General features: G+C 40.3%; 1 protein-coding gene across 8 annotated transcripts in view; it reads left to right on the top strand.

The window, feature by feature from the left end:
• The window catches only part of FHOD3 (formin homology 2 domain containing 3), a 434,907-nt gene that overhangs the window by 328,784 nt on the left and 79,444 nt on the right, over positions 1-26,679 (top strand). For 5 of the 8 annotated variants that reach the window (XM_090285640.1, XM_090285639.1, XM_090285638.1 and 2 more), the window contains 3 exons: positions 13,962-14,096; positions 18,518-18,568; positions 24,424-24,638. In XM_090285640.1, the coding sequence (XP_090141766.1) occupies positions 13,962-14,096; positions 18,518-18,568; positions 24,424-24,638 (401 nt within the window). The remainder of the gene's footprint in view (positions 1-13,961; positions 14,097-18,517; positions 18,569-24,423; positions 24,639-26,679) is intronic. The other 3 variants (XM_090285641.1, XM_090285637.1, XM_090285636.1) reach the window with 2 other exon arrangements.

The following is a 26,679-nucleotide window of genomic DNA, read 5'->3' as shown; positions in this document are numbered from 1 at the left end:
TGCCATTCCCTGTATCCACTAGTAAGTAACCTAGCTTCAAAGAGTCTATTGCTTTTTTTCCCCATTTGCATGTTTTTCTAACTATCACCATCTGTGGCTTTGAAAAACCCTGTAATGAATCATTTGAAACATTAGATGTGCAGTTTCATTATTAAGACCAGGAAGCTACCAGGCCTGGCTGCATCACCCTTCTTACTCTCACCTTGCTAGCTTATGTTTTGTGACTGTTAAAAAAAAAAAAAAAAAAAAAGGAAAATAAGGGGATTCTCAGCTCCAAATTGTATTTGTACTCCATTGCCCAAGCCAGGTGCATTTATGATCATGTGTTTTAATACAGTTTATTTTTTTCTTTTCATTTTTGGCAACTGAATTCTTTGGATGTCACCCATAATCTATTTTCACATTTGCAAGTATTTTCTGCTCTATTAAGATATATGATTGTTTTTACTGAGGTATGTACTTTAGTAGAACATGTAGGATTTATTGTTGAAATGTTATACATAGCCACATTTTATTGAAACCAAAAAAAGAAAAACTTTTTTTTTTCTTAGGAAAGGCATTGCACTATCATGAACAATAGTTGCATTTTTCCAATGAGAACCCACATCTTCTGTCAGGGTACCCCTGACTACTAAATGGGGTGCCAGGGCCCCCTGCAGTACTCGGTAGCTCTAGAACGTCATTCTCTTTGTTTGGAAACAAGACTCACTTCTCAGAAGTTCTAGGAAAATCAGGCCAACTAAAACACCCTTCGGGCAGGTTGGCCACTTTGGACATTACTTCTGAGCCTTAGTGTGAACTTTGAGTTTCCCATATTTTCCCCGTGCATATGAGTGTGTTGGATGTTAATAACACTTGGAATGATAAATTGGCCCTGAAAGGAAGACCTGAAGAAAGAGTATACAAAATTAAGTCAAAACAGGGGAATTAAAAAGAACCCATCTCCACATCTCCTATTACAGCTTCATTTATAGTGTTCTCTTTTAGAAACAGAGAGTATAGCATTTTCATGACATTGGAACTTGAATTGTGCCAAAACAAAATAGAAAAACCAAAGTTATTTGCAAAGGCCCCCAGGAATACAAGATGCAACAGTGTAATGAGAACAGACTTTTAAAATGCTTCAATTTTGAGAAATGCGCTTTTTGAGTGGAAAAGTTCTAAATATTTTCTTGTTAAAGGAAAACATAATTGCCGGAACAGTTGATCCACTCATGCTCAAGTATTCAAATGAAACAAATAGACAAGCAAACAATAATTACACCATGTGAATTTGTGGCTCTGGGATGTGGGGAAGGGCACAAGGCTTTCCCTTCCCATCCCTGTGGGGATGCCTTGGTCTTATGGGCCTTTGCAGAAAGGTGGCTGGAGGCTTCTGGGAGTGGTGACAGCAGTTAGGGAGTGTCTTTGAGGGCATGGTAAGTCCATGCCTAAGGCAGTCCATCTTTGTGGGGGGCTTGAGAGCACACTGGTAATGAGGCTCGTCCTGCACTGTGACAGGGGGACATGAGCAGGTGACCATGCTGAGTGCTCACTCGGTAGGAGCACATTGGAGGAACCTCGAGCTTAGATATTTAGGGGGCCAGGGAGGACTTCTTTGGGGACATACTGAGCTGAAATCTGAAGAATCAGTATGTGTCTTAAGCATTGATTCTGTTCTCTTCCACTTATAATAGTGTCACTGTTCACTATGAATGACAGTCACCTGTCTGTTTTATGGATTAATGTCAAGTGCCCTTTGAAGAATTTGGGAATTGTCTGCCTTGTCTAGTCATCTGAGTGGAGTTTTTTCTACTTCCTAGAAGACTCTGAGGCCAGATATAAGTAATGACACTTCCCCTTGGGTGTCATAATGGATAATAGAGAATGTATAAAGGATGCAACTTAAATTTTTAAATTAATTTTTATATAGGCTTTACATATAGAAGTATAACATTTAAAAGGTGTGAAAGTGAAGCACCCTCCAATCCAGTTATCCTTCCCAGAAGCAACTGATCCTAGCAATTTCTTATGTAAACTTCCAGATATATCTTATGTTCATAGACATGTATACATGGTTGTCATATCTTTATACAAATCGTAGTAACTTCACAAGCTATTCTGCATCCTGTTCTTTCACTTAAAATATATATCTTGATTTTTTCCATAGCAGTTCAAGTAGCTGTTGCATTTTTCTTAATGGCTGCATTGCACTTTTTTCTCTGGGTGCTACTTCGTATAACCAGTTCTAGATTGATGGACCCAATGTTTTGCTATCACAAATGATACCACAGTGTGATTCTTGTCTGTGTGTCACTTTGCACATGTGTGACTTTCTCTAGGATAAATTCCTAGACACCAGTTTAGTAAGTCATGTGTTTGTGTATTTTAAATTTTAATTGATTTCTGCCAAATTGCTCTTTGTAAAGGTTGTATCAGTTTTGATTCTCAACCACAGTGTGAGAGATCTTGTTTACCGCTGCCCCTGCTGGGGGTCATTCAGCATTTCTACCCTTGCTCCTCTGAAGAGTTGTGTGTCATTAAAATTTATGTTTTCATTTCTCTTATTATGAATGTATTGTGCATGTTTTTCCTATGTTCAGGAGCCTTTAATGCTTTCTCTTCTGTGAATTTTTCGTTCATGATCATTAAGTTGTCTTTTTCTTATTGCAGTATAGGGGTTCTTTATATATTGTGATAGGAGTAGTACTGATTTTCTTCAGCCATTGGTCTTTTTACTTCACTTATATCATTTTTGCCTTGCAGGAAAATGTAAATTTAAGGAATTAAATTTATTAATGTTTTCTATCTTCTGGGTTTTATGTTCTTCATGAAGAAAGTCTTTTCTCCCATTGTTTTTTGTAATATGTATATAGCTACAATTTCACATTTAAATATTCTATCTACCTGGAAGTTATTTTGGCTAATGGTGTGAGGCAAAGAGCCAATTTAAATTTTTTCACTTTGTATATCATTTATTGAATGAGCCATCCTTTCCTTACCGATTTGTCATATACCAACAGGAATAAGGATGCATTTATGTGCCTGTGTGTTCAAGCCGTCCTCTCAGGAACTATCTCCCCTTTCCTCCTGGTGGTCACCTCAGAAGGTGAACCATTCCAGCTGTCAGGAGCTCTCCTTGCTCCCAGCACCTGTCTGTCCCGTTCAGTTAGTAGTCTTTGGAATAAGACTAGATCACGTGCTACCTTGAAACGGTCCTGTTATTTTGCCGTCTGCAGTTGTGGAGTTCTGTATGAGTATATACACGGCTGGAATAAAGAACATGGGAATATTTGGGGGAAACTGGGACCAAGAAGCTAGAACTAGGAGAGGGGGAGCCTGTCATGCTGAGTGGTGGCTTCTCCTCCCAGCTCAAACTCCCCCTCATGGGCTTCTGCTTCCTGTGACCCCTTCAACACCTGTCCCTACCACTGGTGCGGTCACTCCTCCCTCAGAACGATGGTCTCTGTTTCCATGCATTTCTACCTGTTTCCAGTTACGGCAGGTCTTGTAGTTCTCACCTGCACGGCAGGATCATGACTATTGCCCTGCATGTAATTTGCGGCTACCCATGTCTTCCTCATCCTCATTTCCTCCTGCATGTGCCTGTCTGTTCTGTACGAATCTGGATGCTTGTGTCTTCCCGTTCTAGTTGATGTTGGCTCTTATATTTCTTGCCTTTACTGGTATCTCCCTTTGCATTGAGGTTCTACTTGTCTGCTTTTCAAATCATTGCTTTTTACAAACATATGACCCATGTGTTTGTCTGGATCCCAAATACTTGCTGGCTGTGTTCCATCACTTGATCTACAGATTACTTTTTAAATTCTGTATCAGTGGCAACAAGAGCATCACAGCCCAATGGGGCTGGAGTTAAACTATTTTTAAAAAATTTTTACATTTAAATTGATCAAAGTAGGTTATTTTAAAAAATCACTGAGAAAATTCTGAACAGCATGTAAAATGGGATAAAAAGGCATGCCTTTTTATGTGATCACAGTTAATGGTACCCAGTTCACAACTGCCAACAGGAAATAAATGGTACCAATGTGGACGATTCCCTACCATTCAAACAAAGAAGCCAGGAGCTGCTTGTGCTCTGCAGCAACATAAGTGGCTTTCCTCCTTGCCTCCTGCCATTTCCTGATAGTAATCTTGTTACAGACAATGAGTTCCTGCAAGGTACAATGTGGCCCTGATTAATTGATTGTGCTACATCCAAAGTGCACAGGAGAAGCACTGGTCAGTTCACAGAGTGAGTTTACAATAGGGTTTGCCTCCCTGATGGCAGTTTTATGTAACAACTGTGGGCGTTAGGTAACCTGGGCTCTGGTGTCAGCCCTCTGCCTTGTATGTGTGTGTGGGAGGAGGAGGGGCAGACTCTGAGTCCTCAACAGATGCAAGAGATTGTTTCTTCCACATATGTTTTGTGAATCCTCCTCATCATCCCCTCTACCATAGATTTAGTTCAAAATCTACATCATGCCTGGACTATATATTGCAGTGGTATATGTCTTCTATCTTTTCTGAAATACAGATCTGAGCAGGTGACTTTTCCTGCTTAGAAATGTTGAATGACTGCAACTGCCTATTGTTGATGCAGCCCAGCCTGATTTCCATCGCCTGTAGGATCTCTCATGTTTGGGTCCTGTATGCATCTTCCAGCTTTTCCCTCCATCCTCCCTGTACTTTAACCCCATAGGAATGAATGGCACACAGACATACCAGGCTCTCCTGTGGCCGCTTCTTTCATATTTGCTCTGCCCCTTGGCTAGCTTCCTCCTTTCCTCATTTAGTTGAATCCTTCGCATCCTCTAAGACCCAAGCAGATGACATCTGTCCTGTAAGATTCCTCTGACTTCTTCAGAAGAATGAATTCTAACATCCTTTTGGGTTTATATCCAACTATTTCATCTCTCAGCCCTTTGTATCATTATATGTCCACCCATTTGTTTCCAAATTGGGGTTCACAACCTTACAGTGGTCCATGGCAGTGAACTTGGGTCCCACAAAGCCACATGATGAAGATGGTTCATCTTCCTGGATTGGCCATTTTTCTAAAAGATTTGGGGAAAACCTTTATTAAGACAAGCAGGACTATGCCTAGGAGAATCCATATTCACATGAATTGTAAAGATATGTCTTGTTTTCACAGGGAGCACTTTGTGCTGTTCCCACATTCCTCTTCTTCTGCCTTTAGGGCTTCTTCACTTTCAGGCAACAGCCATTTCTGTGTCTCTTGCATGAGATTCCCCAGCCTCCTTCCCACTTTCCTGTCCTGTACCTCTTTGTCAAATAACCAGGAAAACAAACACATGGACATTTGTTTAACCTGTTCAAATCCTATTTTCTTCCTTTGGAAAGTAGAATTAGAATACATTTTTTAAAAAATTAGACAATTCTCTCACCCTTGTTTACATAAGGGATGTACACAGCAACCTTAAGAGGTGTATATGGTAATTCTGTTTGCAAGTTAGAACAGTGTGGTGTAACAGTTAGAATTAGGTGAGATCTATAACAAGAAAGTGCAAATATCACAGATTAAAAGGTGCCGATGGAATCCTTACACCCACCGAGCTGGAGACATTACAGTTATTCAGTGCTGTAAAGTGAGCCATGTGCCACCACCCCGATGGCCAGCTTTCCAATTGTTATTGGCTACAGTCATTTTGCACTGACATTGTATAAAAATTATAAAGCAAAATGGGGGAGAAGGAGGGAGAAATTTTTCTTCAGAAAATGTATTCTCTTATCCTATTTCCCCACTCCTTACCTCAAAGCCCAGCAATAAGTGAGAAGCTTTACTAACAGAAGAGACCCAGTTTGGAAGAAATTTGGTGTATAGACACATACGCATAGAATGATAGATAGGTACCCACTCTTACCCTTTTTCATTCTGTAATCTGTGTATAATGCCTGTGCAAAAACATTGTAGCCAGTGACAACTGGAAACCTGGCCATTGGGGCTGTATACACATATACCCACAAATATCACATACTCATGTATTTCATTCAGCAAATATTTACTGAGTGTTCACAATATGCTAGTCTTGTGCTTGGCATGGGAATACAGCACTGACCAATTCCAACCCTATCCCTGACTTCATCCATCAGGATTACAGGTAGTGGCAGGATAAGCACACCATCAGCTATATGTATAGTTTCCATTGTAGTAAACATTTGAAGAAAATGAACCTTCATAGAAAAACTAGAGAGGGGAGCCTGGTACGGGTGGTCTATCCTCACAAAGGACACCTCTGGTGAGACGCCTGGGAAACTTAGTCTGTAACATGGGGCAAACTGCAGTTCGCCTCTAGGTTCGCCCACTGGGAAGGTGAGGGTATGTTTGGTAGGGAAGGTAAAGAGGGAGATAAGAATATAGAGTGAGTTCACGTCTTTCTTTCAAACATGATCCTGAGATCTGAAAGGGTTGGGAGAAAGTGTTTAGAAGAAGCATGGTTTAGAGAAGAAGTAAGTGTGCAGTGGAGGGGTAAGTGGGCCTGGAGTGGAAAGGATGGATCTTAGTGTGGGCCAGTCAGACCTGGAAGCCATGGAACACAGGAGGAGCTGGTGGCAATTGGTACTTTTGGAAGCTGCAAGGAGAATGATTTAAATATGAAGCCAAATGGGGTGGACCTGGAGCAGAGGACTGACCTCCTTTTGGCTGGAGGACTCACTTGGTCTTGGACCGGAGGGTGGAAAGTAAGAGGGAACTGGTAAGAATTGCTGTATGCCCAGGGTCAGAGCCTACAGAAGGGCCAGTAGACAAGCCAAACTGCATGGCCAGCCAAGCCTGGAGGAATGGCTTCATGCTTTATGCATGAGCCAGCACAGTAACATGAGACTGCACATGGGACCAGTCTCCCAGCCACTGCGTGAGCCTGGCTGTGCCCTCCTGTGGTGGGGGAAGCTCAGTTCTTCACTGAAGCTGTGTGTGGGAGGCTGGAGAGAAGCAAAAAGAAGCCTTAAATCCACGTTCCTGTTTTTTGATGGCAGATGTCTCCAGGATTGTAGCAGTGGTGATGGAGAAAAGTTACCTCTTTCTTGGAGTTGGCTCATGCCTTCCTGAGAGCTGGGATATAGCCCTGATGGTGTGAAGGGAGATTCTGATGTTATCTTAGTTCAGTTACCTCTTCTCCTGGGAGCAATAGACCAGGTGACACCAATTTCATAGCCAGGTTATGAGGATATCGCCACTTCATTATTTAATATGAAGACCGCTAAGTCTTCATATTAAATCATCTACTTGTAAATTAAGTGATAATTTTGAATATCAAATAGCTTGTGAAATTAGAATGGCTTCTGCTAATATGTAACCAGAGATTATACATTTTTTTTTAAATAAGAAATGCTGAAGATTTTCTCCTTTCATAAATAAAACTTTACTTAATTCAGACCTACCAAAGGAGCATATATTTTTAAACAGCTTTTGCAGTGTAATTGACATACAAAAAAAGTATGCATAAGTTTTAACATATACGGTAGTCCCTCTCTATATCACAGTTCACTTATCGCAGCCTCACTGTATCACGGGATTTTTAAAAATATTATATTTATTTATCTCAGATTATTTGCTATATCGCAGGATTTTGCAGTACTGTATATGTATGTTGTTAAAGTTACGTAGGTTTAAGAGTATAGGATATGTTTAAGAACATAAGTAGTGTTTATAAAAGTGTGGAAAAGATTAATAAGGGAGTGGGAAAGGTTAATAAGGGACTGGGAACAGTTTATAAATGTGTGGGAAGGTTTTATAAAGCCTTAAAATATATATAAATACTAAAATAAATGTAAGGTTCCTACTTCGTGGATTTTCACCTATCCCGGGGGGGCGGGGGATGTCTAGAATGTAATACCCACAATAAGTGAGGGAATACTGTATACACCAGTGAACATTACCACAGTCAAGATAATGTGCATATTCATCGTCCCCAGGCATTTTCTCATGCTGTTTTCCATCATTATAGATTAGTTTATATTTTTTAGAGTTTTGTATAAATGTAACCATGCAGTATGTACTCCTGTGGAGGAATAGGCTTCTTCCAATGAGCATACTTGTTTTGAGATTCATCCATTTTGTTGTAGTTTCCATAGTTCATTCCTTTTTATTGCTGAGTAGTACTCCATTGTATAAATATACCACAATTTATCTGTTGTCTTGTTGGTGTACATTTGAGTTGCTTTCAGTTTTGGACAATGAATGTTTGTGTACAAACCTTTGTATGAAAATGTAATTTCAGTTCTCTTGGATAAATACCTAGAAATGAAATGGCTGGGTTCTGTTGTAGGTGCACATTTAACTTTTTAAAAAATTGCCAAACTGTATTCCAAAATGGGGGCACAGCATTCCCTCACTTATTGCGGGTATTACATTCTAGAACCCTCGCGATAGGTGAAAATCCACAAAGTAGGGACCTTACATTTATTTTAGTATTTATATATATTTTAAGGCTTTATAAACCCTTCCCACACACATATAAACTATTCCCACTCCCTTATTAACCTTTTCCACACTTTTATAAACACTACTTATGTACTTAAACATATTCTACACTCTTAAATATACATAACTTTAACAACATACATATACAGTACCTCAAAATCCCGCGATATAGCAAAAATCCATGATAAATAATTAAATATAATATTTTAAAAAATCCTGCAATACAGTGAGTCTGTGATAAGTGAACCGCAATATAGAGAGGGACTACTGTATACCAGAGTAATGCTCTCCTCATTAAAGGAGATGAAATGTACTCCTTCCTCTTCAACTTTCTGTAGGATATTGTTCAACACTGTGTCTCTGGTCTAACAGGCCTGTTTAAAAGCCCGGATACATTCTAAATGCAAGTTCTCTGCCCCAGTTTCCTCATCTGTCAAAAGGATAATAATAGAACTTAGTATAAGAGGATTAGGGGTTAAAAGAGCCATTTCGTGTAAAATAATTGGCACACCATATTGCCTCCACAAATGTTAACTCTTATTACCAACCATATTTTATGAAATAAAGTTTCTGTTCCAGATGCCCCAGAGAGGATAGCTTTAACCAGCTGGGATTTCTGGGGCAGATCCTGGAGCCTGGTCTGGCCAATAATAAATATTGCAATTCTTCAATATTTCATGCTCTCCCTTGCAACCTGTCCGGCCTCTCACCATCTGCACCCCTGTGTGGCTTCACTCAGTTTCAGCTGCCTCCTGTGTAACTTACATGACTTCAGCTGTCCAGGTGCATTCTGGGGTGGCGTGCAGTCCTGATGACCCAGCTGCTGGCCATGTTGAAAAGGTTCAGATTAAACTCCCAACGCACTCTAGTTTCTCAGGCTGGGAACTGCCAGCAGCATATTCCAGATCTGGCCTTGGGGACTGCAGTTGAAGCCTGCCCTGCATCTTCAGATTCTAGACTCCCCACATGAGTGCCTACTGTGGCCAAGATAATGCTCTAAGCAAGCTCACACATACCTCTCATTTAAATCTTACACTCCTTTATGAGTCGGGAGTGTTATTATCTTCATTTTACAAACAAGTAAACTGAGGCTTAGAGAGGTTCAATGAGTGGCCACAATCAGATTTTCTCAGTCCAAACCCTGTGCTCATTACTTGATGTCAGAGCTGGTCCTGAGACCAGCCAAGATTTAACATCGCAGCAACTTCCAATCACGGTAGGTATTTTCCTGGAAAACTTAACAAGAGAGATAAAAATCTGTTAAAGATGCCTTTATAAAGAGAATAATTTACTATGCTAGCTTGAATTTTGGTGTGTGAGTTTTTTGTTTTTTTTTTTTTAATTATGATTTGGGATATCCCCTTGGTATGGTTTGAATGCATTCCAGCATTGGTATTATAGGTGGAACTCATTTCCAGAAACAGGATTTATAGAACCAGGGTGTTTGCTCGCTCATGTTGGGCTTATCTAGGTAGCAGGAGGCGTAGGGAAATCTGATTTATTAACATTATATTATAACCCTTTGTTTCCAGTATGACTAAAGTGTCTTATATGCATCCAGGACAGGTAAGCTTGTTTGGAGCCCTTTAATTCTCTCTTCTTGCTACAGGGATCTGCATTAGGGTACTCAAGAGAATGGATCTTGAATTGGTCCAGGCATTTTACTTCATTTCAGGAAAAGAAGAACCATTTCTCATTGCTTTGAGTTTAGCAGTTCTTTCAGAACAGAAGTGATTGAGAAAAGAGCCTCCACGTGTTCTTAACGTGTGTGCAGGTGTGTTCACTGGTGTATACTGGCCTCAGAGATCTGCTCTTGCCCGGTCCAATGGGCAGAGGATGATCTGCATTGCCCTTCCTCAGAGATGCCCAGGAAGGAATGGCAGCAACCATCTGACAAGACTGGACACTTTTCACTTTCTCAAGTTCTAATGCTATTCTAATTTCAAACAAGCTCTAACATTCTCATTTTAAATAAGGAAATGATGTTAATGTATGTATTTTTCTTATCTTTGTGTACTAAGACCTCCAGAATAACATCAAATATAAGTAATGATGGGGCATCCTTATATCATTTCTGATATTAAAACTGCTCTGAATGTTTCAGCATTTAGAATGATGCTTACCGTAGTTTTAGAAAATTTCTTTACCAAGTACCATTGACAGGCTAAGAAAGCGCTCTTCTGTTTCTGAGCTTCATAAAAGTGTCCGTTCTTTTTGTTTTTTTTTAATAACAAATGGGCATTGAGTTTAAAGCTTTTTCTGCACCTACAGAGGTAGCCATGGCTTTTCTCTTACAATCTAATCTATTAATGTGATAAATTATACTCATTGATGTTCTAATCTTAAAATATTTTTCCATTCATTGGAGAAACCCAACATGATTTTATTTCAGATTTTTGCAGTGGTATTCCTAACTGCAATCAGTATATAAATTTCTATCCTCATGCTCTTGCTTGACTGGGTTTTATGTCAGAGTAATATTAATCACATAAAGTGAGTTGGAGAGCTTTCCTTCAATTTGTTTTCACTAACTTTGTATATGATTAAGATGAAGTCCTTAAATGGTAGAATCATCTTAGAAAATCTGAGCCTAGAAGGGCTTTTTGTTTTTATTTGTTTGTTTTTTGGTGTATGTGACTATACCTATGATTAATTGATTCAATTTCTTTACTGGTTAATAGGCTATCCAAAATTTCTATTTCTTCCAGAATCAGATTTGATGATATATATTTTTTATAAAATTATCCATTTTTGAAGTTTTAAAATGTATTGTCATAAAATTTTTCCTAGTATTCTTTTAAAAAAATTTCTGCTATAATTTATCTGCCTGTCATTCTTGAATATCGCTTCTTTATGTCTTTTTTCTTGAACAATTTTGACAGAATGTGCCTGTTTATTAGTTATTTCAAAAAATTATAAGCCAGGTTCTTGTTTTATTGATTTAAATAAATCTTCATTTTCCTATTTCATTAGTTTTTGTTTCCATGTTTATTTCCTTCCTTTGTCCTTTTTGAATTTATTCTATTGTTGCTCTTCAATTGTTGAGTTGACCACTCATAAATTTTTATTCTTCTCTTAAAATAGAAACACTTAAGGCAATACATTTCCTCATAATGCTACTTTAGAAGCATCCTACAAATCTTGATAGTTTTTTTTTCATAGTACCTTTTGATTGTGTTCTAATTTTCTGTATTTTTCTTTTTTGACCTAAGTTAACTAGAAGAGTTTAAAATTTTCCAATTATATGGGTTTTTCACATTTATCTTCTTATTACTTGTTTTCAGTTCAGTTGTGTTGTGGTTAGGAAGGTGGCCCATATAAAACCAATTCTTGAGATTCATTTATGAACTTTGTGGCAAGATTGATGGTCAGTTTTTGAATAGTCCCTGTGTATTGGAGAAGAATGTATTTTCTCTGATTTGGGGCACCAGGTTGTATATGCACATCTGTAAGATAAAATTTATCATATTAAATAAATCGTTTATATCTATAATACTTTGTATGAAACACTATCCAAGAAGGATAAGGCTACACATAACAGAAAAATTTATATAACATTGTCTAAACAAGATAGAAATTATGTAAGATAGTTTAGACTTCATTTATGTGAAAGATAAATACAATTCTATCTATGCCTAACTGTCCAGGGCTGATGTAGTAGCTCTCTTCCTGGATTATGGGACTTGTTTACTCCCTCCCTGTAGCTATCAGGGATGGAGGTTCTTCCCTCTGACTGATAATGAGGGGTGACTCACCTTTTCTAGAAAGAGTGACTGGGGGACAAATGGCAAAATGTGAATGATACAAGAGTCACATTAAAAAAATTGTTTTTCCATTATAGTTTACATTCAATATTATTCTGTATTAGTTTTGGGTATACAGAATAATGGTTAGATAATTATATATTTTATAAAGTGTGTACCTCAATATTTCTATTACCCACCTGGCAGCATACATAGTTATTAAAATATTATTGACTATATTCCATATGCTGTGCTTTATATACCTGTGTGCATTTTATAACTACTAATTTGTGCTTCTTAATCCCTTCATCTTTTCACCCAGTCTCCAGTCATCAGTGTGTTCTCTGTATCTATGAGTCTGTTTCAATTTTGTTTTTTCATTTATTTTGTTCTTTAGATTCCATATATAAGTGGCATCGTGTGGTATTTGTCTTTCTCTGAATGACTTATCTCGCTTAGCATACTACCCTCTGGGTCCATTCATTGTGGCAAACAGTAAGACTTCCTTCTTTTTACAACTGAGTATTCCATTTTATATATGTACCAGCACTTTTTTATCCACTCGTCTATTCATGGGCACTTAGGTTGCTCCATATCTTGGCTGTTACAAATAACGCTGTATATATAGGGGTGCAGACATTCTTTTGAATTAGTATTTTAAGTTTCTTTGATTATATTCCCAAAAGTGGAATTGCTGGGTGATAAGGCACTTCCATTTTAATCGTTTTGAGGAAGCTCCATACAGTTTTCCACAGTGGCTGCGTCAATCTGCATTCCCATTAACAGTGCACAAGGGTTCTCTTTTCTCCACATCCTGGCCAACGCTTGTTGATTTATTGATGATAGTCATTCTGACAGGTGTGAGGTCATATCTAATTGTGATTTTAATTTACATTTCTTTGATGATTAGTGATGTTGAGCATCTTTTCATATTTCTATTGGCCATCTGTATGTCCTTTTTAGAGAAGTGTTTATTCAGGTCCTCTGCCCACTTTTTAATTGGATTATTTGATTGTTTTTTTGGGAGGGTGTTGAGTTAAATGAGCTCTTTATAAAATTTGGATATTAACCCTTTATCAGACATATAATTGGTGAATATCTTCTCCCCTACAGTGGATTCCCTTTTCATTTTGTTGATGGCTTCCTTTGCTGTGCAGAAGCTCCATACCATTTTCCACATTGGCTGTACCAATTTACAATTCCATCAACAGTGCATTCTCATCAGCACTTGTTACTTGTCGATTAATTGATGGTAGCTACTCTGACAGGGGTAGGGTGATATCTCTGTGGTGTTAATTTGCATTTTCCTTATGATTATTGATGCAGAGCATCCTTTCACGTGCCTATTGGCCCTCTGTATGTCCTCTTTGGAGAAATGTCTATTTAGATCTTCTGCCCACCTTTTTAGTTGGATTGTTTGTATTTTGCTGTTGAGTTATATGAGTTCTTCATTTATTTGGGATATTTGATCCTTATTATATAGATGATTTACACATATTTTCTCCTGTTTTCTAGTTTGTCTTTTTGTTGATGGTTTCCTTTGCTGTGCAGAATGCTTAATATTTTATAGATATTACACCTTTTTGCCCTCCCAGTGTACGAAGCAGGTTACTTATCTCCATCTAGAGATGACGATCCTGAAACAGAAGACCTGAGACACTTAGTTATTTTAAAACCCCAAGCACTACCTAGGTACTGGTAGACCTTCAATTCTAACCAAGGTCTGATTGATTCCTACTTCAGTACCTTTTAATCGTAGGCCAACCCACTAAAACATTAACTCATTGTATCTTTAGGTCATCACTGAGTGGTCTTCTCACATCATCCTTTAGGCAGCACCAAGAGTCACTGGCGGCAGAGAGAGAGAGGCGGCGGCAGGAGAGAGAAGAAAGGTTGCAGAGAATAGAACGGGAAGAAAGGAACAAATTCAGGTAAGAAGGATTTTCAAATCATTAAAACAAGGAATTGCAATTAAAGCACATCCCTTCACAGCTCTGTATGACTAATAATAGTGTTATTGGATTAGGACGTTTGCATTTTCTTTGGATTTTGTCTCTATTTTCAAGGAAGAGCAAGACATACTGGCAATAAGGTAGCTCTGGTTGGTTACAGCCTTTTTTCCCCTCTATCTATAGGGCAGAAAGCACTGCCAACAAGTCAAATACAATTAAGGATTTGTGTATTCTGAGATTTCCTTTATCTAAAATGATCTTATCCAGGTCTCCGTAAAGAAAGAGAACTTGTCTTAACTTAATTTGCTATTCCCCTTAAAGCTATTCATGTTTTATTCATATTCTATTGGATGCCTAAAAGAAATGCTTTTCTCACTTTCTGGTTTGCTTCTTGTTCCCTGTAGTGATCTTCAATATTTTTTAAAACAACAATTTCTCCTCCTATGGGGGAAAGAAAAGTCATTGTCCATTGTCCCCCAATCTCCTGATCTCTGTTCAGCTCCAAGCATATGTTCCTGTGTGTGTCCCACACCAGGTTCCATGTCTTAACCTATCTGCCCCCACGGAGTCCAATGTTACTCTGTTTGTTTTTCAGCCAATTCACTTGTTCTTCCCATCCTCACTTCCATGCACGCCCTTCCCCTGGACTTCATGCTGTGCTTCAAGACTTGCTAAGTCTTTCCTTACACATGCCATTCCTTCTACTCCTTTCCTTCCTCTTTCTTTCCCCTCCTTCCCACTTGCCTTCTCCTTATTTCTCTCTCCTTCATCTTCTCAGTCATTTGTCCTCTAGCTTCCATATTCTTCTTTTAATTTCTCTCTCCATTTCCATTTTCTGTTTCCTTAGTTCATTTTCTTTGGCAAATAATATTCCCATCAATTATTTCCCGTTAAACCCACAAAGAATGAAAAACATTTGTCCATGAGGATTTATACACTCAATAGCATGTTTTTTCAGCAGCCAGGAAAAGCATGTGTACTTTAGAAATGACCAAAATATGAGCAGAGTTGTGAAACTGCCATAACTGTAGCTCACTACCATGTGAAAACAAATATCCGAAGTTTGCGTTGAAATGCGAATCCTGGCTTTTGTAAGACTGGGTTAATGGGCTGCATGAAGTGAACCAACATCAATCCGCACCATGATTGGGTGGCATGGCCTGAGCTGTCAGATTCCTATCAAGAGGCATATGGAAACGCCAGACATGTATGCACCATTTCTCATGATGTAGCTCTGCAAGTTGTCACTTTTGGAAAGACCAATTTGTAAAAACCACTGGAACAAGTTGAATGCTTCCTGTGTCAGGGATTTCTGGGAGATTTGCATATTTTACCACCAAATAGCAGCAGAGAATCTGACTAAGACACCTGGAAAATTCAGAGATTAGCTTACCCATCCATGGATTTTGATTGAAAACCTCTGAAAACAGGGCCGTGGTTCTGAGTAAGATGGAGCCAATACAGCCCCTCCTGTCTCTTCTGCACCACTGAATGCCCCATAAATCGTGGACAGAGTGCACAGAGCTCTAAAAACTCGGCAGTGTTAGGAGGGAGCAGCGGAATTGGGGAAGGAGACTCGCATGCAACGTCCCACCTACTCAGTGGAAGTTTACCATTTTTTTCTTCCAATAATCACCTGGCTCATACTCAAAGATACCCCAAAACCCAGACGCATGTACCAAATGTGCACTGGAAGAGCTCTAAGAGAAGATCTTTCTTTTTGGGCTAAACACCAGTAAGAGGAATTCCTGAGGGTCAGAGAGTGGAGAAAATCTCCTGGATTTTTTTTTTTTGTTGTTTGTTTGTTTTCATATTTTTTCCTTCTCCCCTACCCCAGCCTCCAAGCAATATTGTTACAGAAGCACAGTGATGGCAGCTGTGTCCAGGCAGCTGCCTACACCCTGCGGGAGGGGGCCCTTCCTCTGACCGGAAGAGCTATGACCCCAACAGCAGCAGGTACATCACTATGTCACTATTTTTCTTTCTGTGTCGTCCTGCTGCACTGTCCTGGGTGCAGATGGAGTTACTGAAAGTGGCAGCAGAGCAGGAAAAATAAAGCCCACGCTTTCTGGCTAGAGGACCAAGAAGGGAAAACCCATGGAAACTGGGGAATGAGAGGAAAGAGGAAAGAATTCAAGAGAGTCCCCATTTGTGCAACTATGGCCCAGAACCTGAACAGCACACCACACACTTTGAGGACTAAGGGCACGTGGACTGCCACTCAGGTCCCAGACTGGCCACTGGGTGGCATACACAGGGCTTGAGTTCAACAGCACTAAAAATATTTGTTAACTGAGCCAATATTGGAACCAATATAAGAAGACAGAACTTGCAGGCTGAACCTAACTTAGTTGTTTGCCTTCTAAATGAAAACAAAAGAAAACAATCAAGGTTCTTCATAGAATTTAAATAAGATCCAGAGTCTCTTTGCAAAATATTTTAAAATATACAGAATGCAACCCAAAATGACTTGTCGTACAGAGAGCCGGGACAATCTTAACTCAGAAGGAAAAGATAATCAAAATACACTAACCACAAAAGGATGTTGTTTTTATCAAAGACTTTAAAGCTTTTATTATTAACAGGCTCTGAGAAGTAAGGGCAAATAATTTAGAAACAAATAAAGAGCTAAGTCTCTGCAAAAAAATAGAAAATATAAAGAAGAACTAAGTGGAAATACATATGGAACTAAAAAATACAACCAAAATAATAAATGCCTTTGGTGGGCTTGATAGCTGAATGAAGAGGAGAAGAGAACCACGGACTTCAACACAGAAGAGTAGAAATTATCCAATCTGAAAACCAAAACAAAACATTGAAAAGAAATGAGCAGTTCCTCAGGTACCCATAAAATAATACCTAAGTGTCTACCATTCATGTCATCGGAGCCCCAGACTAATAGAACAAGAGTGCATAGTGCATTGCAATATATACTTAGTCACTATGTTATAGCATGTATGTAATATATATGTGATACATATGATGTATAACAAAAAATATATATCATGACCAGAATCTCTGTCCTCTTAACTGACAGATGAGATGCATTTGGTACCAAGAGCAAATAGTGAATGGTTATGATCAGGGTCTCTGAAGATGAGTTGCTTGGGTTTAATCCTCACTCTATCAATAGAAATATAGGTAGATGATAGATAGATAGAAAACATTAAAATTAACCTTATTTAGGAAGGAATGCTGATCATCAAGACAGACCACACACAACTATTAATTACAACGATGGCAGTTTCTTTGTAAAAATGAGGACGTGACATGAAAAGAAATTCAACAAAGGAAACAGGGAAGCTGTATAAACTAGTTCCTGGGGTTACCCAAATAACTGACCTTTCATCCTCCATTGCATTGATTTAAGTTACCCTTGCTCCTTGTGGTATTTTTTTTTTGCATACCATCTAAAAGTTGTTCTTTATCTAGTGTTATTTTTGTTGACTATGTTCTTAAACCTCTTGGGTTATAGAAAATTTTATTTCAAGTATGGAAAGTGATGAGGGTGGATGTTTATAAATGATGACAAATATGCGTCTTTGTTGCTTTTTGCTCCCTCTCCTAACCTGTTTTTGTTGCTCTCACTTACTGCTCCTACTGCTCCTTTACATCCAGTTACCGGTACAGTGAGGGCTAGAATGCTTCAACTATGCTAGGCCCAATGTAGAAAACCACAGTGTCAAAATTCTCCAGTAAAATAAGTGACCTATTGAGAGGTGACCGATGATAGTCTTAAGCTTAGGTTCACATTTGTCACCAGCAGGAACAAAAAGCAAACATTAAAATTGGACAAAATTGGGCATCTCATGGGTACAAACAAAAGAGGATGCACAAAGCAGGAGCTTCTGGTGATCCCTGCAGAGAAAAGGAATGGGAGGGATGCAGAAAAAGAATCCTGGGCTATGGGAGGAGTGTTTGAACTGAGGAGTGCAGCACAGAATGGCCGAACCACTCGGAGCCACTCAGATTTGATTCTTGAGAGGGAAGCTGTGGAGCTACTAGAGTGGGATGGACTCTTGGTCACCTCTGAAAGCTGTTGCTTGTTTGTCAATGCCATATTTCATTTCTGTATTGTTTCACTCTTTAAAATTTTTTCTTCTTCCTTTCCCTCATATGCGTGCATTCTTCTTTCCAAAGAGTAATTGGTCCTGTCTCTGAGTGCATCCAATAATCCCATGGTTTTTGACTCCTTGTGATTTTATAGAAAAGCCATTATATTTAGGACTTTTAAAGTACAGACTTTACCCTTTGTTTTTAAAAATTCAACTACAACCGCTTTCCATTTCTGAAGCAATAGCGGGCTTTCATTTATACTGTTAATAATTTCTTGGCAATTTTATGGGCATATAATTCTGTTTTTTCCTCCCTATTTTGTTTCTTTCTTATATTTCCATTAGCCGAGAGTATTTAGACAAAAGAGAAGAGCAAAGGCAAGCAAGAGAAGAAAGGTTTGTGTATCTCTTCTTTCGCATGTAACCAAATGGCACGTGTCTCGGCACTTCTAACCAAGCATGCAGTGGAGACTGTGTTAATTAAAATATAATAGTTTCACTTAAGAGACCTAAGACTTCTTGTAATTGGCATTTTGCAGAATAGAGTACCCTAGTTATCTGTATTTTCCCAGTGTGTGCAGGTTTATTATTTAGTGCCATCATGGTGTAAAATATGTGTCTGTCTCCCAAATTCTTCTTCAAATGAGCACATTAATTTTGTATATTGACATATGGTATGTATTTTCAATACCCTGCACCACCAATACTGAGCCTGGGTTAGGTGTCCCTGCAGCATGTTTCCAGGTCACTTGCTCAGCCTTCCTGCCACAAATATTTGAGTGCACACACTATGCCAGGCACTGGCTGAGGTGCCACGCCCACTCGAGACACTGAATATGCCTGATCCCTTACCTGTCTCCCTACTGACCCGTACTCAGTTCCTTGGTGGCAGAAACGATGCCTGGTTTTCCTTGAATGTCCCCGCGCCTCCCACAATTCATGGCATACCTGAGACACTTAGGAAAGATGTATGAAGTAAATGAGCAAGGGAATTAATAGCTTTATTTCAAATATTCAAACTGTAAACCAGTTTTTAAAATTTCAGTGGTAATATGCTTTGAATCCGTTAAAAGATAAAAAGTTAATGTGTTCAGCATCTGATCCATTTAGATGAGCAGAGGAAACTGTTTTGGGAAGTGGAATAACAAAAGACAAATTTTTACCTGGTAATACTGCAGTTATTCCTTCTACCACTAGATGGGGTTACTGCGTGGGGAGATGGAAAGGCTGACTAAGTGGGGAACCTAACAATCTCTGAAAGAGGGCAATAAAAAAGTGAAGCTAATTTTTTTAGACACCATCCGCTAAATAGATCAGGATGGTCTGAGGCATGGAGGAGTGGAATCTGCCTGTGTTCAATTTAAAACTTAGCTGATTAGGTCAGTCTCATAAACAAAACTAAGGCATTGCTTTAATTCCAACATCTTCAATGATTGCCTTCCTAATAACCAGGGTAGTCAGCAAATTTAGAGTGAAAGATACTAGTAAAGAAACAAGAAACTTCTCTTTCTCTTGACTCACACCCTTTTTTGGACATTGGTAGATATGACATATACTTCTAATGAAAATGCTGTTGACTTTGTGCCCAAGCTTAAGAAGTCAAATTTTATGTTTTTGGGGTTTTTTTGTTTTTTGTTTTTTTGTTGTTGTTGTTGTTTCTCCAGATTTTGCCCTTTTTTGAGCTTTTGACAACTTGACTGTCAGGTAATGTCTGCCCAGGCAAGGCTTGGAAGCTCTTGGGGAGATGTAAGGTCCGAACTGACTCCTACTGACCTCAAAATTTTCCAAACAACCAAAGGCTTCCTCTTTCTGGATATTATTTATTGTTCTTTTTCCCAAAGCAGAAGAGTCTGCCACTCCTCTCCTGTCTTCTACTGCTCTGGCCTCAGGCCTTGCCTCCATGCCAATAATCTGCCTGGGCCTTCTTAGCTGGTCCAGGGGCGGCCTCTTCATCGCCCCCCACCCCCCACCCCCCCATGGGATCTTTCCTTATAGTGCATCTCTCTGTGTATGCGGAGGTCTGGGGAAGCATCGGGTGTCTTCCTCTGGTTTGGACCAGCCACTTTCTTTCATTAGTTTGCATCCTTAATTACCTGGTGAAGATGGGAGTGAGGGAGATATACTTCCATCTCTGTCTGGAAAATTGTTGGGGGTAAGCCAGGAAAAGAAAACTTCCAAGTATAGTGGGCTTCAGAAATAGGTGGGGAAACTGATAGAGATCAGAGTGGAAAGAGCTTCCAAAATAAGGAGAAAGACTCCACCTATTAACTCTTTGTGATAGAGTCAGGCATGGGTGTAGGGTTCCATGTTTCTTACTCTTAATGCAATGACTCAGAAAAAGATGGCCAGAGTCAGAGCAGAGGGTTTTTTTAGGTTTGTAACATTTAGTGTAACAAGATGAATGTCACTTTGCTCATTTGAGATGTAATGGCCATCCAGACACACTCGATTTGATTTTGATTGATTTTGTTTTGTATCATCTCTTTCCATAATTCCAGGCAAACTGTTTTACTGACAGTGGTACAGACTCAAGGGTTAAGTTTCTGTTGAGCTGCTGCTTCTAACCTTTTCTTAAAATATTTGAAGAAAGGCTTCATCTGATAATGATTGATTAAAGTGACATTCATGAGTAATTTTTTTAAGGGAGTAGTAAGCAATGAGATTTGGTCAGGTGTCAGGACGGGGATTAGTCTAAGGGGATGGCAGGACGCAGAGAGGGGACGCTTATGGCAGGCAGGGTTATGGGGACGGAGTGAAGGGAGAGGCCGGTACTAGGCCCGGGTCTGGGAAGTGATGCGCGTCATGATCAGTGAAGCAGGAAGATAGGCCCCGGAGCACCGCTTAACAGGTAGGAGGACAGAGGAGAACTTAGAGGGAGCCTGATTTGGGGTTAACGTAAGGGGGAACTTCTGAGTAGGGGGGTGGCAGGAAAAGTAATCTGTCAATAGGACCAGGTTAATCTGAAGTCAAGCAGGGTTCCTATAGGCCCTGTAAAAAGAGACTGGGCCTGTGTGCATTCCCTTGGCGGCAGTACCAGCCCTGCCTCCCACACCTGCACGCGTGGTGGATGTTGAGTTTATCCCAAAGGTGTGTTTGGCTGTCTTTCTCACTGACCTGTGAGCTCCATGAGGCAGGGGGTTTCCTCTTTATTATTAAATCTAACGCCTCTTGTGATTGTTAGCACACAACAGGCACTCAACAACTGTTCATTAAATAATGAAAAGGTGAATGAAGAGCAAAAGAAGACAGGGGCAGAGAGAAGATAAATGGGACTGTTTAGATGAAGGCAGCAAAGGTGAAAAGTCTTTCCTTGGAGCTATGGATAGAAAACCCAATGCATGGCACACGCGAGGCTTCATCACAGTCTGTGGGTTGGCGGTTGTGTCACTAGGCAGCAGGGACTTGTGAGTCATTGTATGGGCTGGTGGGCTTTCTGGATCGAGTACTGTTGGGTCCCTAAGTGGTAGCACTTAGAGTCACTCTGTAAGGGATAGCCATGCTAGAGGTCCAGCCTCCCCCAGGGACAGCTGTAGGTGCATGTGGGCCAGGAGAGGTCACCGAGCTGTGAAAGCCAGGTGGCCTGGCCCTTCTGTGCACGTCAGCCCACCTTCACTACTCCAGCCCACTGCTGGCAAGTGCTGCTGCTATCATTTTAGAAAGCATCAGTGCTATTGACTCTGGGTCTTCCTGCCCCTGCCATTTATTAAAGTCTTTAAATGTGGCAAAATATACATACCATAAAATTTATTAATCATCTCTTGAAGTATACAAATCAGTAATGTCCAGTACATCCACATTGTGGTGCAAGCAGTCCTCAGAAGCTTTTCATTTGTAAAACTGGGACTTTCTACCCATTAAACTAGTCCCCATGTCCCCTCCCCTGCAATTTTGTCTACCACAGAAAACCATTCTTGAGACAATTCAGATTAAACCTGGGACTCTTCCCATGCCTCCTGGATCCTCAAGGATGGCATCTGTGAGACCTAGGGGTATATAGGAATAGTCTTCATGTCATATTCACCCAGACTCTGGGTGAGAAAGCCCAGACAATGGGGTGAATCCTTCATAAAATGGGGTGAATCCTTCAACTGCTAACACATGCCTGCCAGCCTAGCTGCCTGCAGGATGGAGTGTGGAGAGCCCAGGACCAGGGCTGGGCCAACAGAAATGAAGGTCATGAATGGTTTGTCCTCCTGGTGTTGTTACTGTTCTTCTCCCTGCACTCTTCTAAGTTTGCTGAGCACTACTTTACTGCTCCTGGATTCCAGTCTCCTGGACCCTGCAGGTCCCTTATTTGCATGTCATTCCTTGCCTGTCCCTTTCTCCTGTCATAGAAGGCTTGGACTCAATTTAGCGATGTCTGTGCTCACAGACTCTTGGGCTTTCAGCCTTCCTGGCCTTGAGTTTGCCACTATTTCATGTAAAATGTACCTCCTACAGCCTCTGACCTTCAAGATCACTTTCTTCCAAGATGCCCATCATCTCCACAGCCAGGTGATTTTTCCTTGCTGATCAGAATTAAGTTCAGAAATGCTTTGCTTTTGTCACCTCTCCTACCTTTTGAGAGGTGATGTCAGCAAGAAAAGCCCAGTTTCTAAAGTGCTTTCTCTGGGCATAGCTTCTTCATCCTTTCACTGGGAAGCAGCTGTTCTTGAAACCAAATGCAGATGTTTGTATCTATATGGACCCACCATGCATCTTTTTTTCAGCGATTCACTGTGCAAGTAAGCTCACTCCCTGAGAAAGTGAAATAGGGTGCATTTGCCCCACTGGCATCCTGTGCTCCAGGGAGACCTCTGCTGGTGGGGTGCTGCCTTGCAGGGTTCTCACTGCGCCCGTTATTTGTTTCACGCCAGCTGAAGTGCAAGGTGCCGAGGGAAAGAATAAAAGAAGGGTAATCTTCCTGTCTGCAAAAATCCTATTATCTGCTTGTTGAAAACAGACATACACATGTGAAGAGATGACTAAATATGCCAGGCAGTAAATGTAAAATGCCATCTGAGTTGAATGGACTACATATCCGACATGAGTTCAGAGGCAAGGCCGAGATCACTTCCAGCTGTGGTGGTCAAGGCAGGCCTCACGGGGGGGCATGTGAGAGCCTGGCCTGGAGGGCAGGCTGCCGATGGACTGGCAGGGAGAAGGGCTGATGATTACAGATGTGGGGGAGCCACGCCTGCCTCAAGGATGAATGAAGAAATGCATGCTTTTAAAACGCATTCTTTAAAGGTCTTGTATAGGTGCCCCACCTTCCTTATCCAGGTGAATTAGGAGTGTCATATGGGGGCTGTGATGGACCAGCATTGAGGGCTTGCCCACTGGGAGGAACTGCAGCAGTAAACCTGTATGGATGCGAGTCAGGGTCTTGAATAAGCTGTTTCAAAGTTTAGTGGTGGGTAAGATAGTCAGAACCCAGCTACAGCTGGGTTTGTAAATTTATTTCTGAACAAATAATGGTGGGTAAAATTAGCAGACATCTGGAAGAGACACATATTTCAAAGTTATTTTGGTCTGATCTATAAAGCGCACCACGAGGAATATGATTGGTAGCTGGTCTTAATAAACAGTTAGTGGGTTCTGCCTGCCTGAAATGCAAAACAGATGTATCTTTGTTCTTTTAAACTGACTTTGATGAATAAACTATATGTGACGTCAGGTTCAAGCTATTGGATGTCTGAGTCCGACTCAGAAATATTTTAGTATATAAAAAAGTTTCCATGGTCGACACCGGGAGAACAAAGTGAATTCCAGTCACATTGCTGTTAGCATTAAGGCAGGTTCAGAAATTCAGGGAGGCCTTTGTCCAACACCCACTTCTGGTATTTGGGAGGCACTGTTGCTTTCTGCCACACAAGGGCACCTTCCCATTTCACAGCTGTGAGCTCCGAGGGTGTGTGGTTTTCAGCTGTCACTGCTGGTCCTTTTTGATGGTCATTATTGTTGTTCTGCTTATTTGTACAAATGTTTCCTAAAAGAGCAAACTAGAATTCTGTAGCAGTGATCCAGTATCTGGAGACTGTGTGATGTGGCCATTCTCCACAATTTGTTTGGTTATGCATGATGCAGGATTTTTAATCATTAGCATCTTGGCTTTTCTGGGTGTTTCTGGCAACCGGGCCCTCCAGCCAGTCCTGCACTGTGCTCTGAGCATCAGGAAAGCAGCTCACTCTGCAGGTGTTTCGTCCATAAACAAGCATCAGCCACGGGCTCCTCTTTCTTTTTACGGAAACTCTTTGGAATTTAACTTTCAGATACAAATACTTGGAGCAGTTGGCAGCTGAAGCGCACGAGAAGGAACTGAGAAGCCGGAGCGTGAGCGGGGGCAGAGCTGACCTCTCCTTGGACCTGACCTCACCAGGAGCCCCTGCCTCCCCCGCCCCTCTGAGTCCAAGCCCTTCATCTCTAGACTCCCAGGAGGCACTCACGGGAGCATCCTCCTCCCTGGGAACACCTCAGCATCCCAAAGGTGAGTGCTGGGACATGAGAGGGAAACTGATGAGCTCATTAACACCAGACAGGCTTTCTCTGGGCAGTTGTAACCATTCCTATGTTCAAACTAATGCCGATGGTAAACTAAACATAAGCTTAGAGGGTGACTGCAGCCCACGCTGCCACAAATAAAATATTAAAGCAAAACTGCTGGGAAAGATTGTCAGTGTACGATCATTGAAAAAGAATACTGAAAATAAGATTTACTTTGACATCTAATCCTAAATCACAGGGTTTTAGCTTAGTACTCTATAATTTGGATATTATTTACTTATTGGATCTGCCCCACAAAGTGGCCACTTTGAAATGTTCTTACCCTAGGAATTGTAAGTCTGGTTTAAATTAAACTGATGGAGAATAAAATTAATCAGTGCAAGCAAAGAAAAATGTGGACCTAGTGCAAATAGGAGTTAAATGTTGAAGAAGAAGAAAAAATGAAAATAGTAAAGATTACTGGCACGTGGTATGGGTGGAGGTGCTTGTGTGCAGACAGACAGACTCTCCCTGGAAAACTTCCCTGTCACCTTAGCTTTATTTGGGGGAAAAACAAGGATACTGTACACTGCAGCCTTGGAGGATCAGCTCTTTCCCTGATTGCTCTGCAAATTTTGGGCCCGTTTTCTTTCACATTAACAGAGAGGATGGTCTTGGGCACAGGCGACTCCATTTATGTGTGTTGTTAACTCTGCAGCTAGGGTTTAATCGAGTGTTATGGCTTGCAGCCTGACATAGACTCAGCCAACTAAAGAGACACTAAACTTTTAACTCTAGGAGGGCTGACTAAATATGGCATGAAGTTTAATTTAAACAAGGCAGGACTCCATGACCTCAGCAGAACTGGATGTAACGGAACAAAATTGTCCGTCCAATTCTTTGCTGGCTCTCCAAGTCTCAAAGCTCATTCTGCAGGAGCGGGCTGGCTGCGCCTTAGCTTTCCATCACCTCCAGTTTGTCCTGGTCCCCGAGCCATGGAAGACTGTCCCAGGTAGATGGCTCAGTCATAGATGAGCAACGTCACTCTTAAAATATTGAGACTCTGAGAATCAGGAAAAAGGACCGTTCTCTGACAACCCAGCGCTTTCCAAACCCTACCTGATATCACTGCTCTGTCTACATTGTGGTATTTTCCAGAGGCAAAATGAAAAAATATTTTCCTGCAAACAAGTACAGCACTGAATCTTGGGGCTTTTAATTCTAATTGTTGCGCCTCAGAGGTTAACTGAAAGGTTGTCTCAGCTGTGCAATACAGAGTGGCCCCAAGCTGAGAGGGCATTGTCAGTATCTATAAGTATTCTTTGTCCTCAAATTTTTTAATCTACTTGATTTCTGTTTGAGGCAAAAAGAGTTCCTCAAGCATTTCGTCCAGTTACAGTCAAACTTGTAGCTGTTATAGCCAATTAAAAAGAACATTTTAAACTTCAATTAGAACACAAAGAATACTTATTTTGAGTATATACAGTATGCATTTGGAGAAAATAAAGTTATTTCAGTATGCTTTCAGAAAGATAAATAGCAAATGTCCGTTTCCTCTACAAGAAGAAATTAATAAAGACTGAGCAAATGTTTGAGTGAAATCATACGATAAGTGAGTGATGTCTGTCTCTGAAAGAGGATTACGGAACTTGAACTTAGACATAATTACAACTTGATAAAATAACATTGTCTGATGTTTGCTGTTTTCTGAAAAAGAAAGCAGTGGCTCTTGTGGAATCTAGAAGAGCTGTCCATCACATGTTAAGTCATTATCATCCCAGTCAGTTGGGACCAGCAATGTATTCTGACATCCTTGTCCCGATACATAACTGAATTATACAATTGGAAAATATAAGTGTATGAAATGAAATGCTATTAGAAAATGGTCCCAGAAAGAACTGCTGAGGCTGTTTTCTAAATTGGGGACCTTTGCCCCTATAACAGAAATGCAAAATGCGTGTGACAGAAATGTTTCCCTCAGCCTAGTTTGTTACTGTTATTTAAAACATTCTGCTAGCCTCCAATTAATAGCCTGTTCTTTTTAC

This window comes from Furipterus horrens, unplaced genomic scaffold, assembly GCF_987537825.1.
Source record: "Furipterus horrens unplaced genomic scaffold, mFurHor1.1.pri manual_scaffold_8, whole genome shotgun sequence".
NCBI classification, from domain to species: domain Eukaryota; kingdom Metazoa; phylum Chordata; class Mammalia; order Chiroptera; family Furipteridae; genus Furipterus; species Furipterus horrens.
Note: the sequence above shows the minus strand (reverse complement) of the source record. Positions and strands in the feature narration are given on the sequence as shown.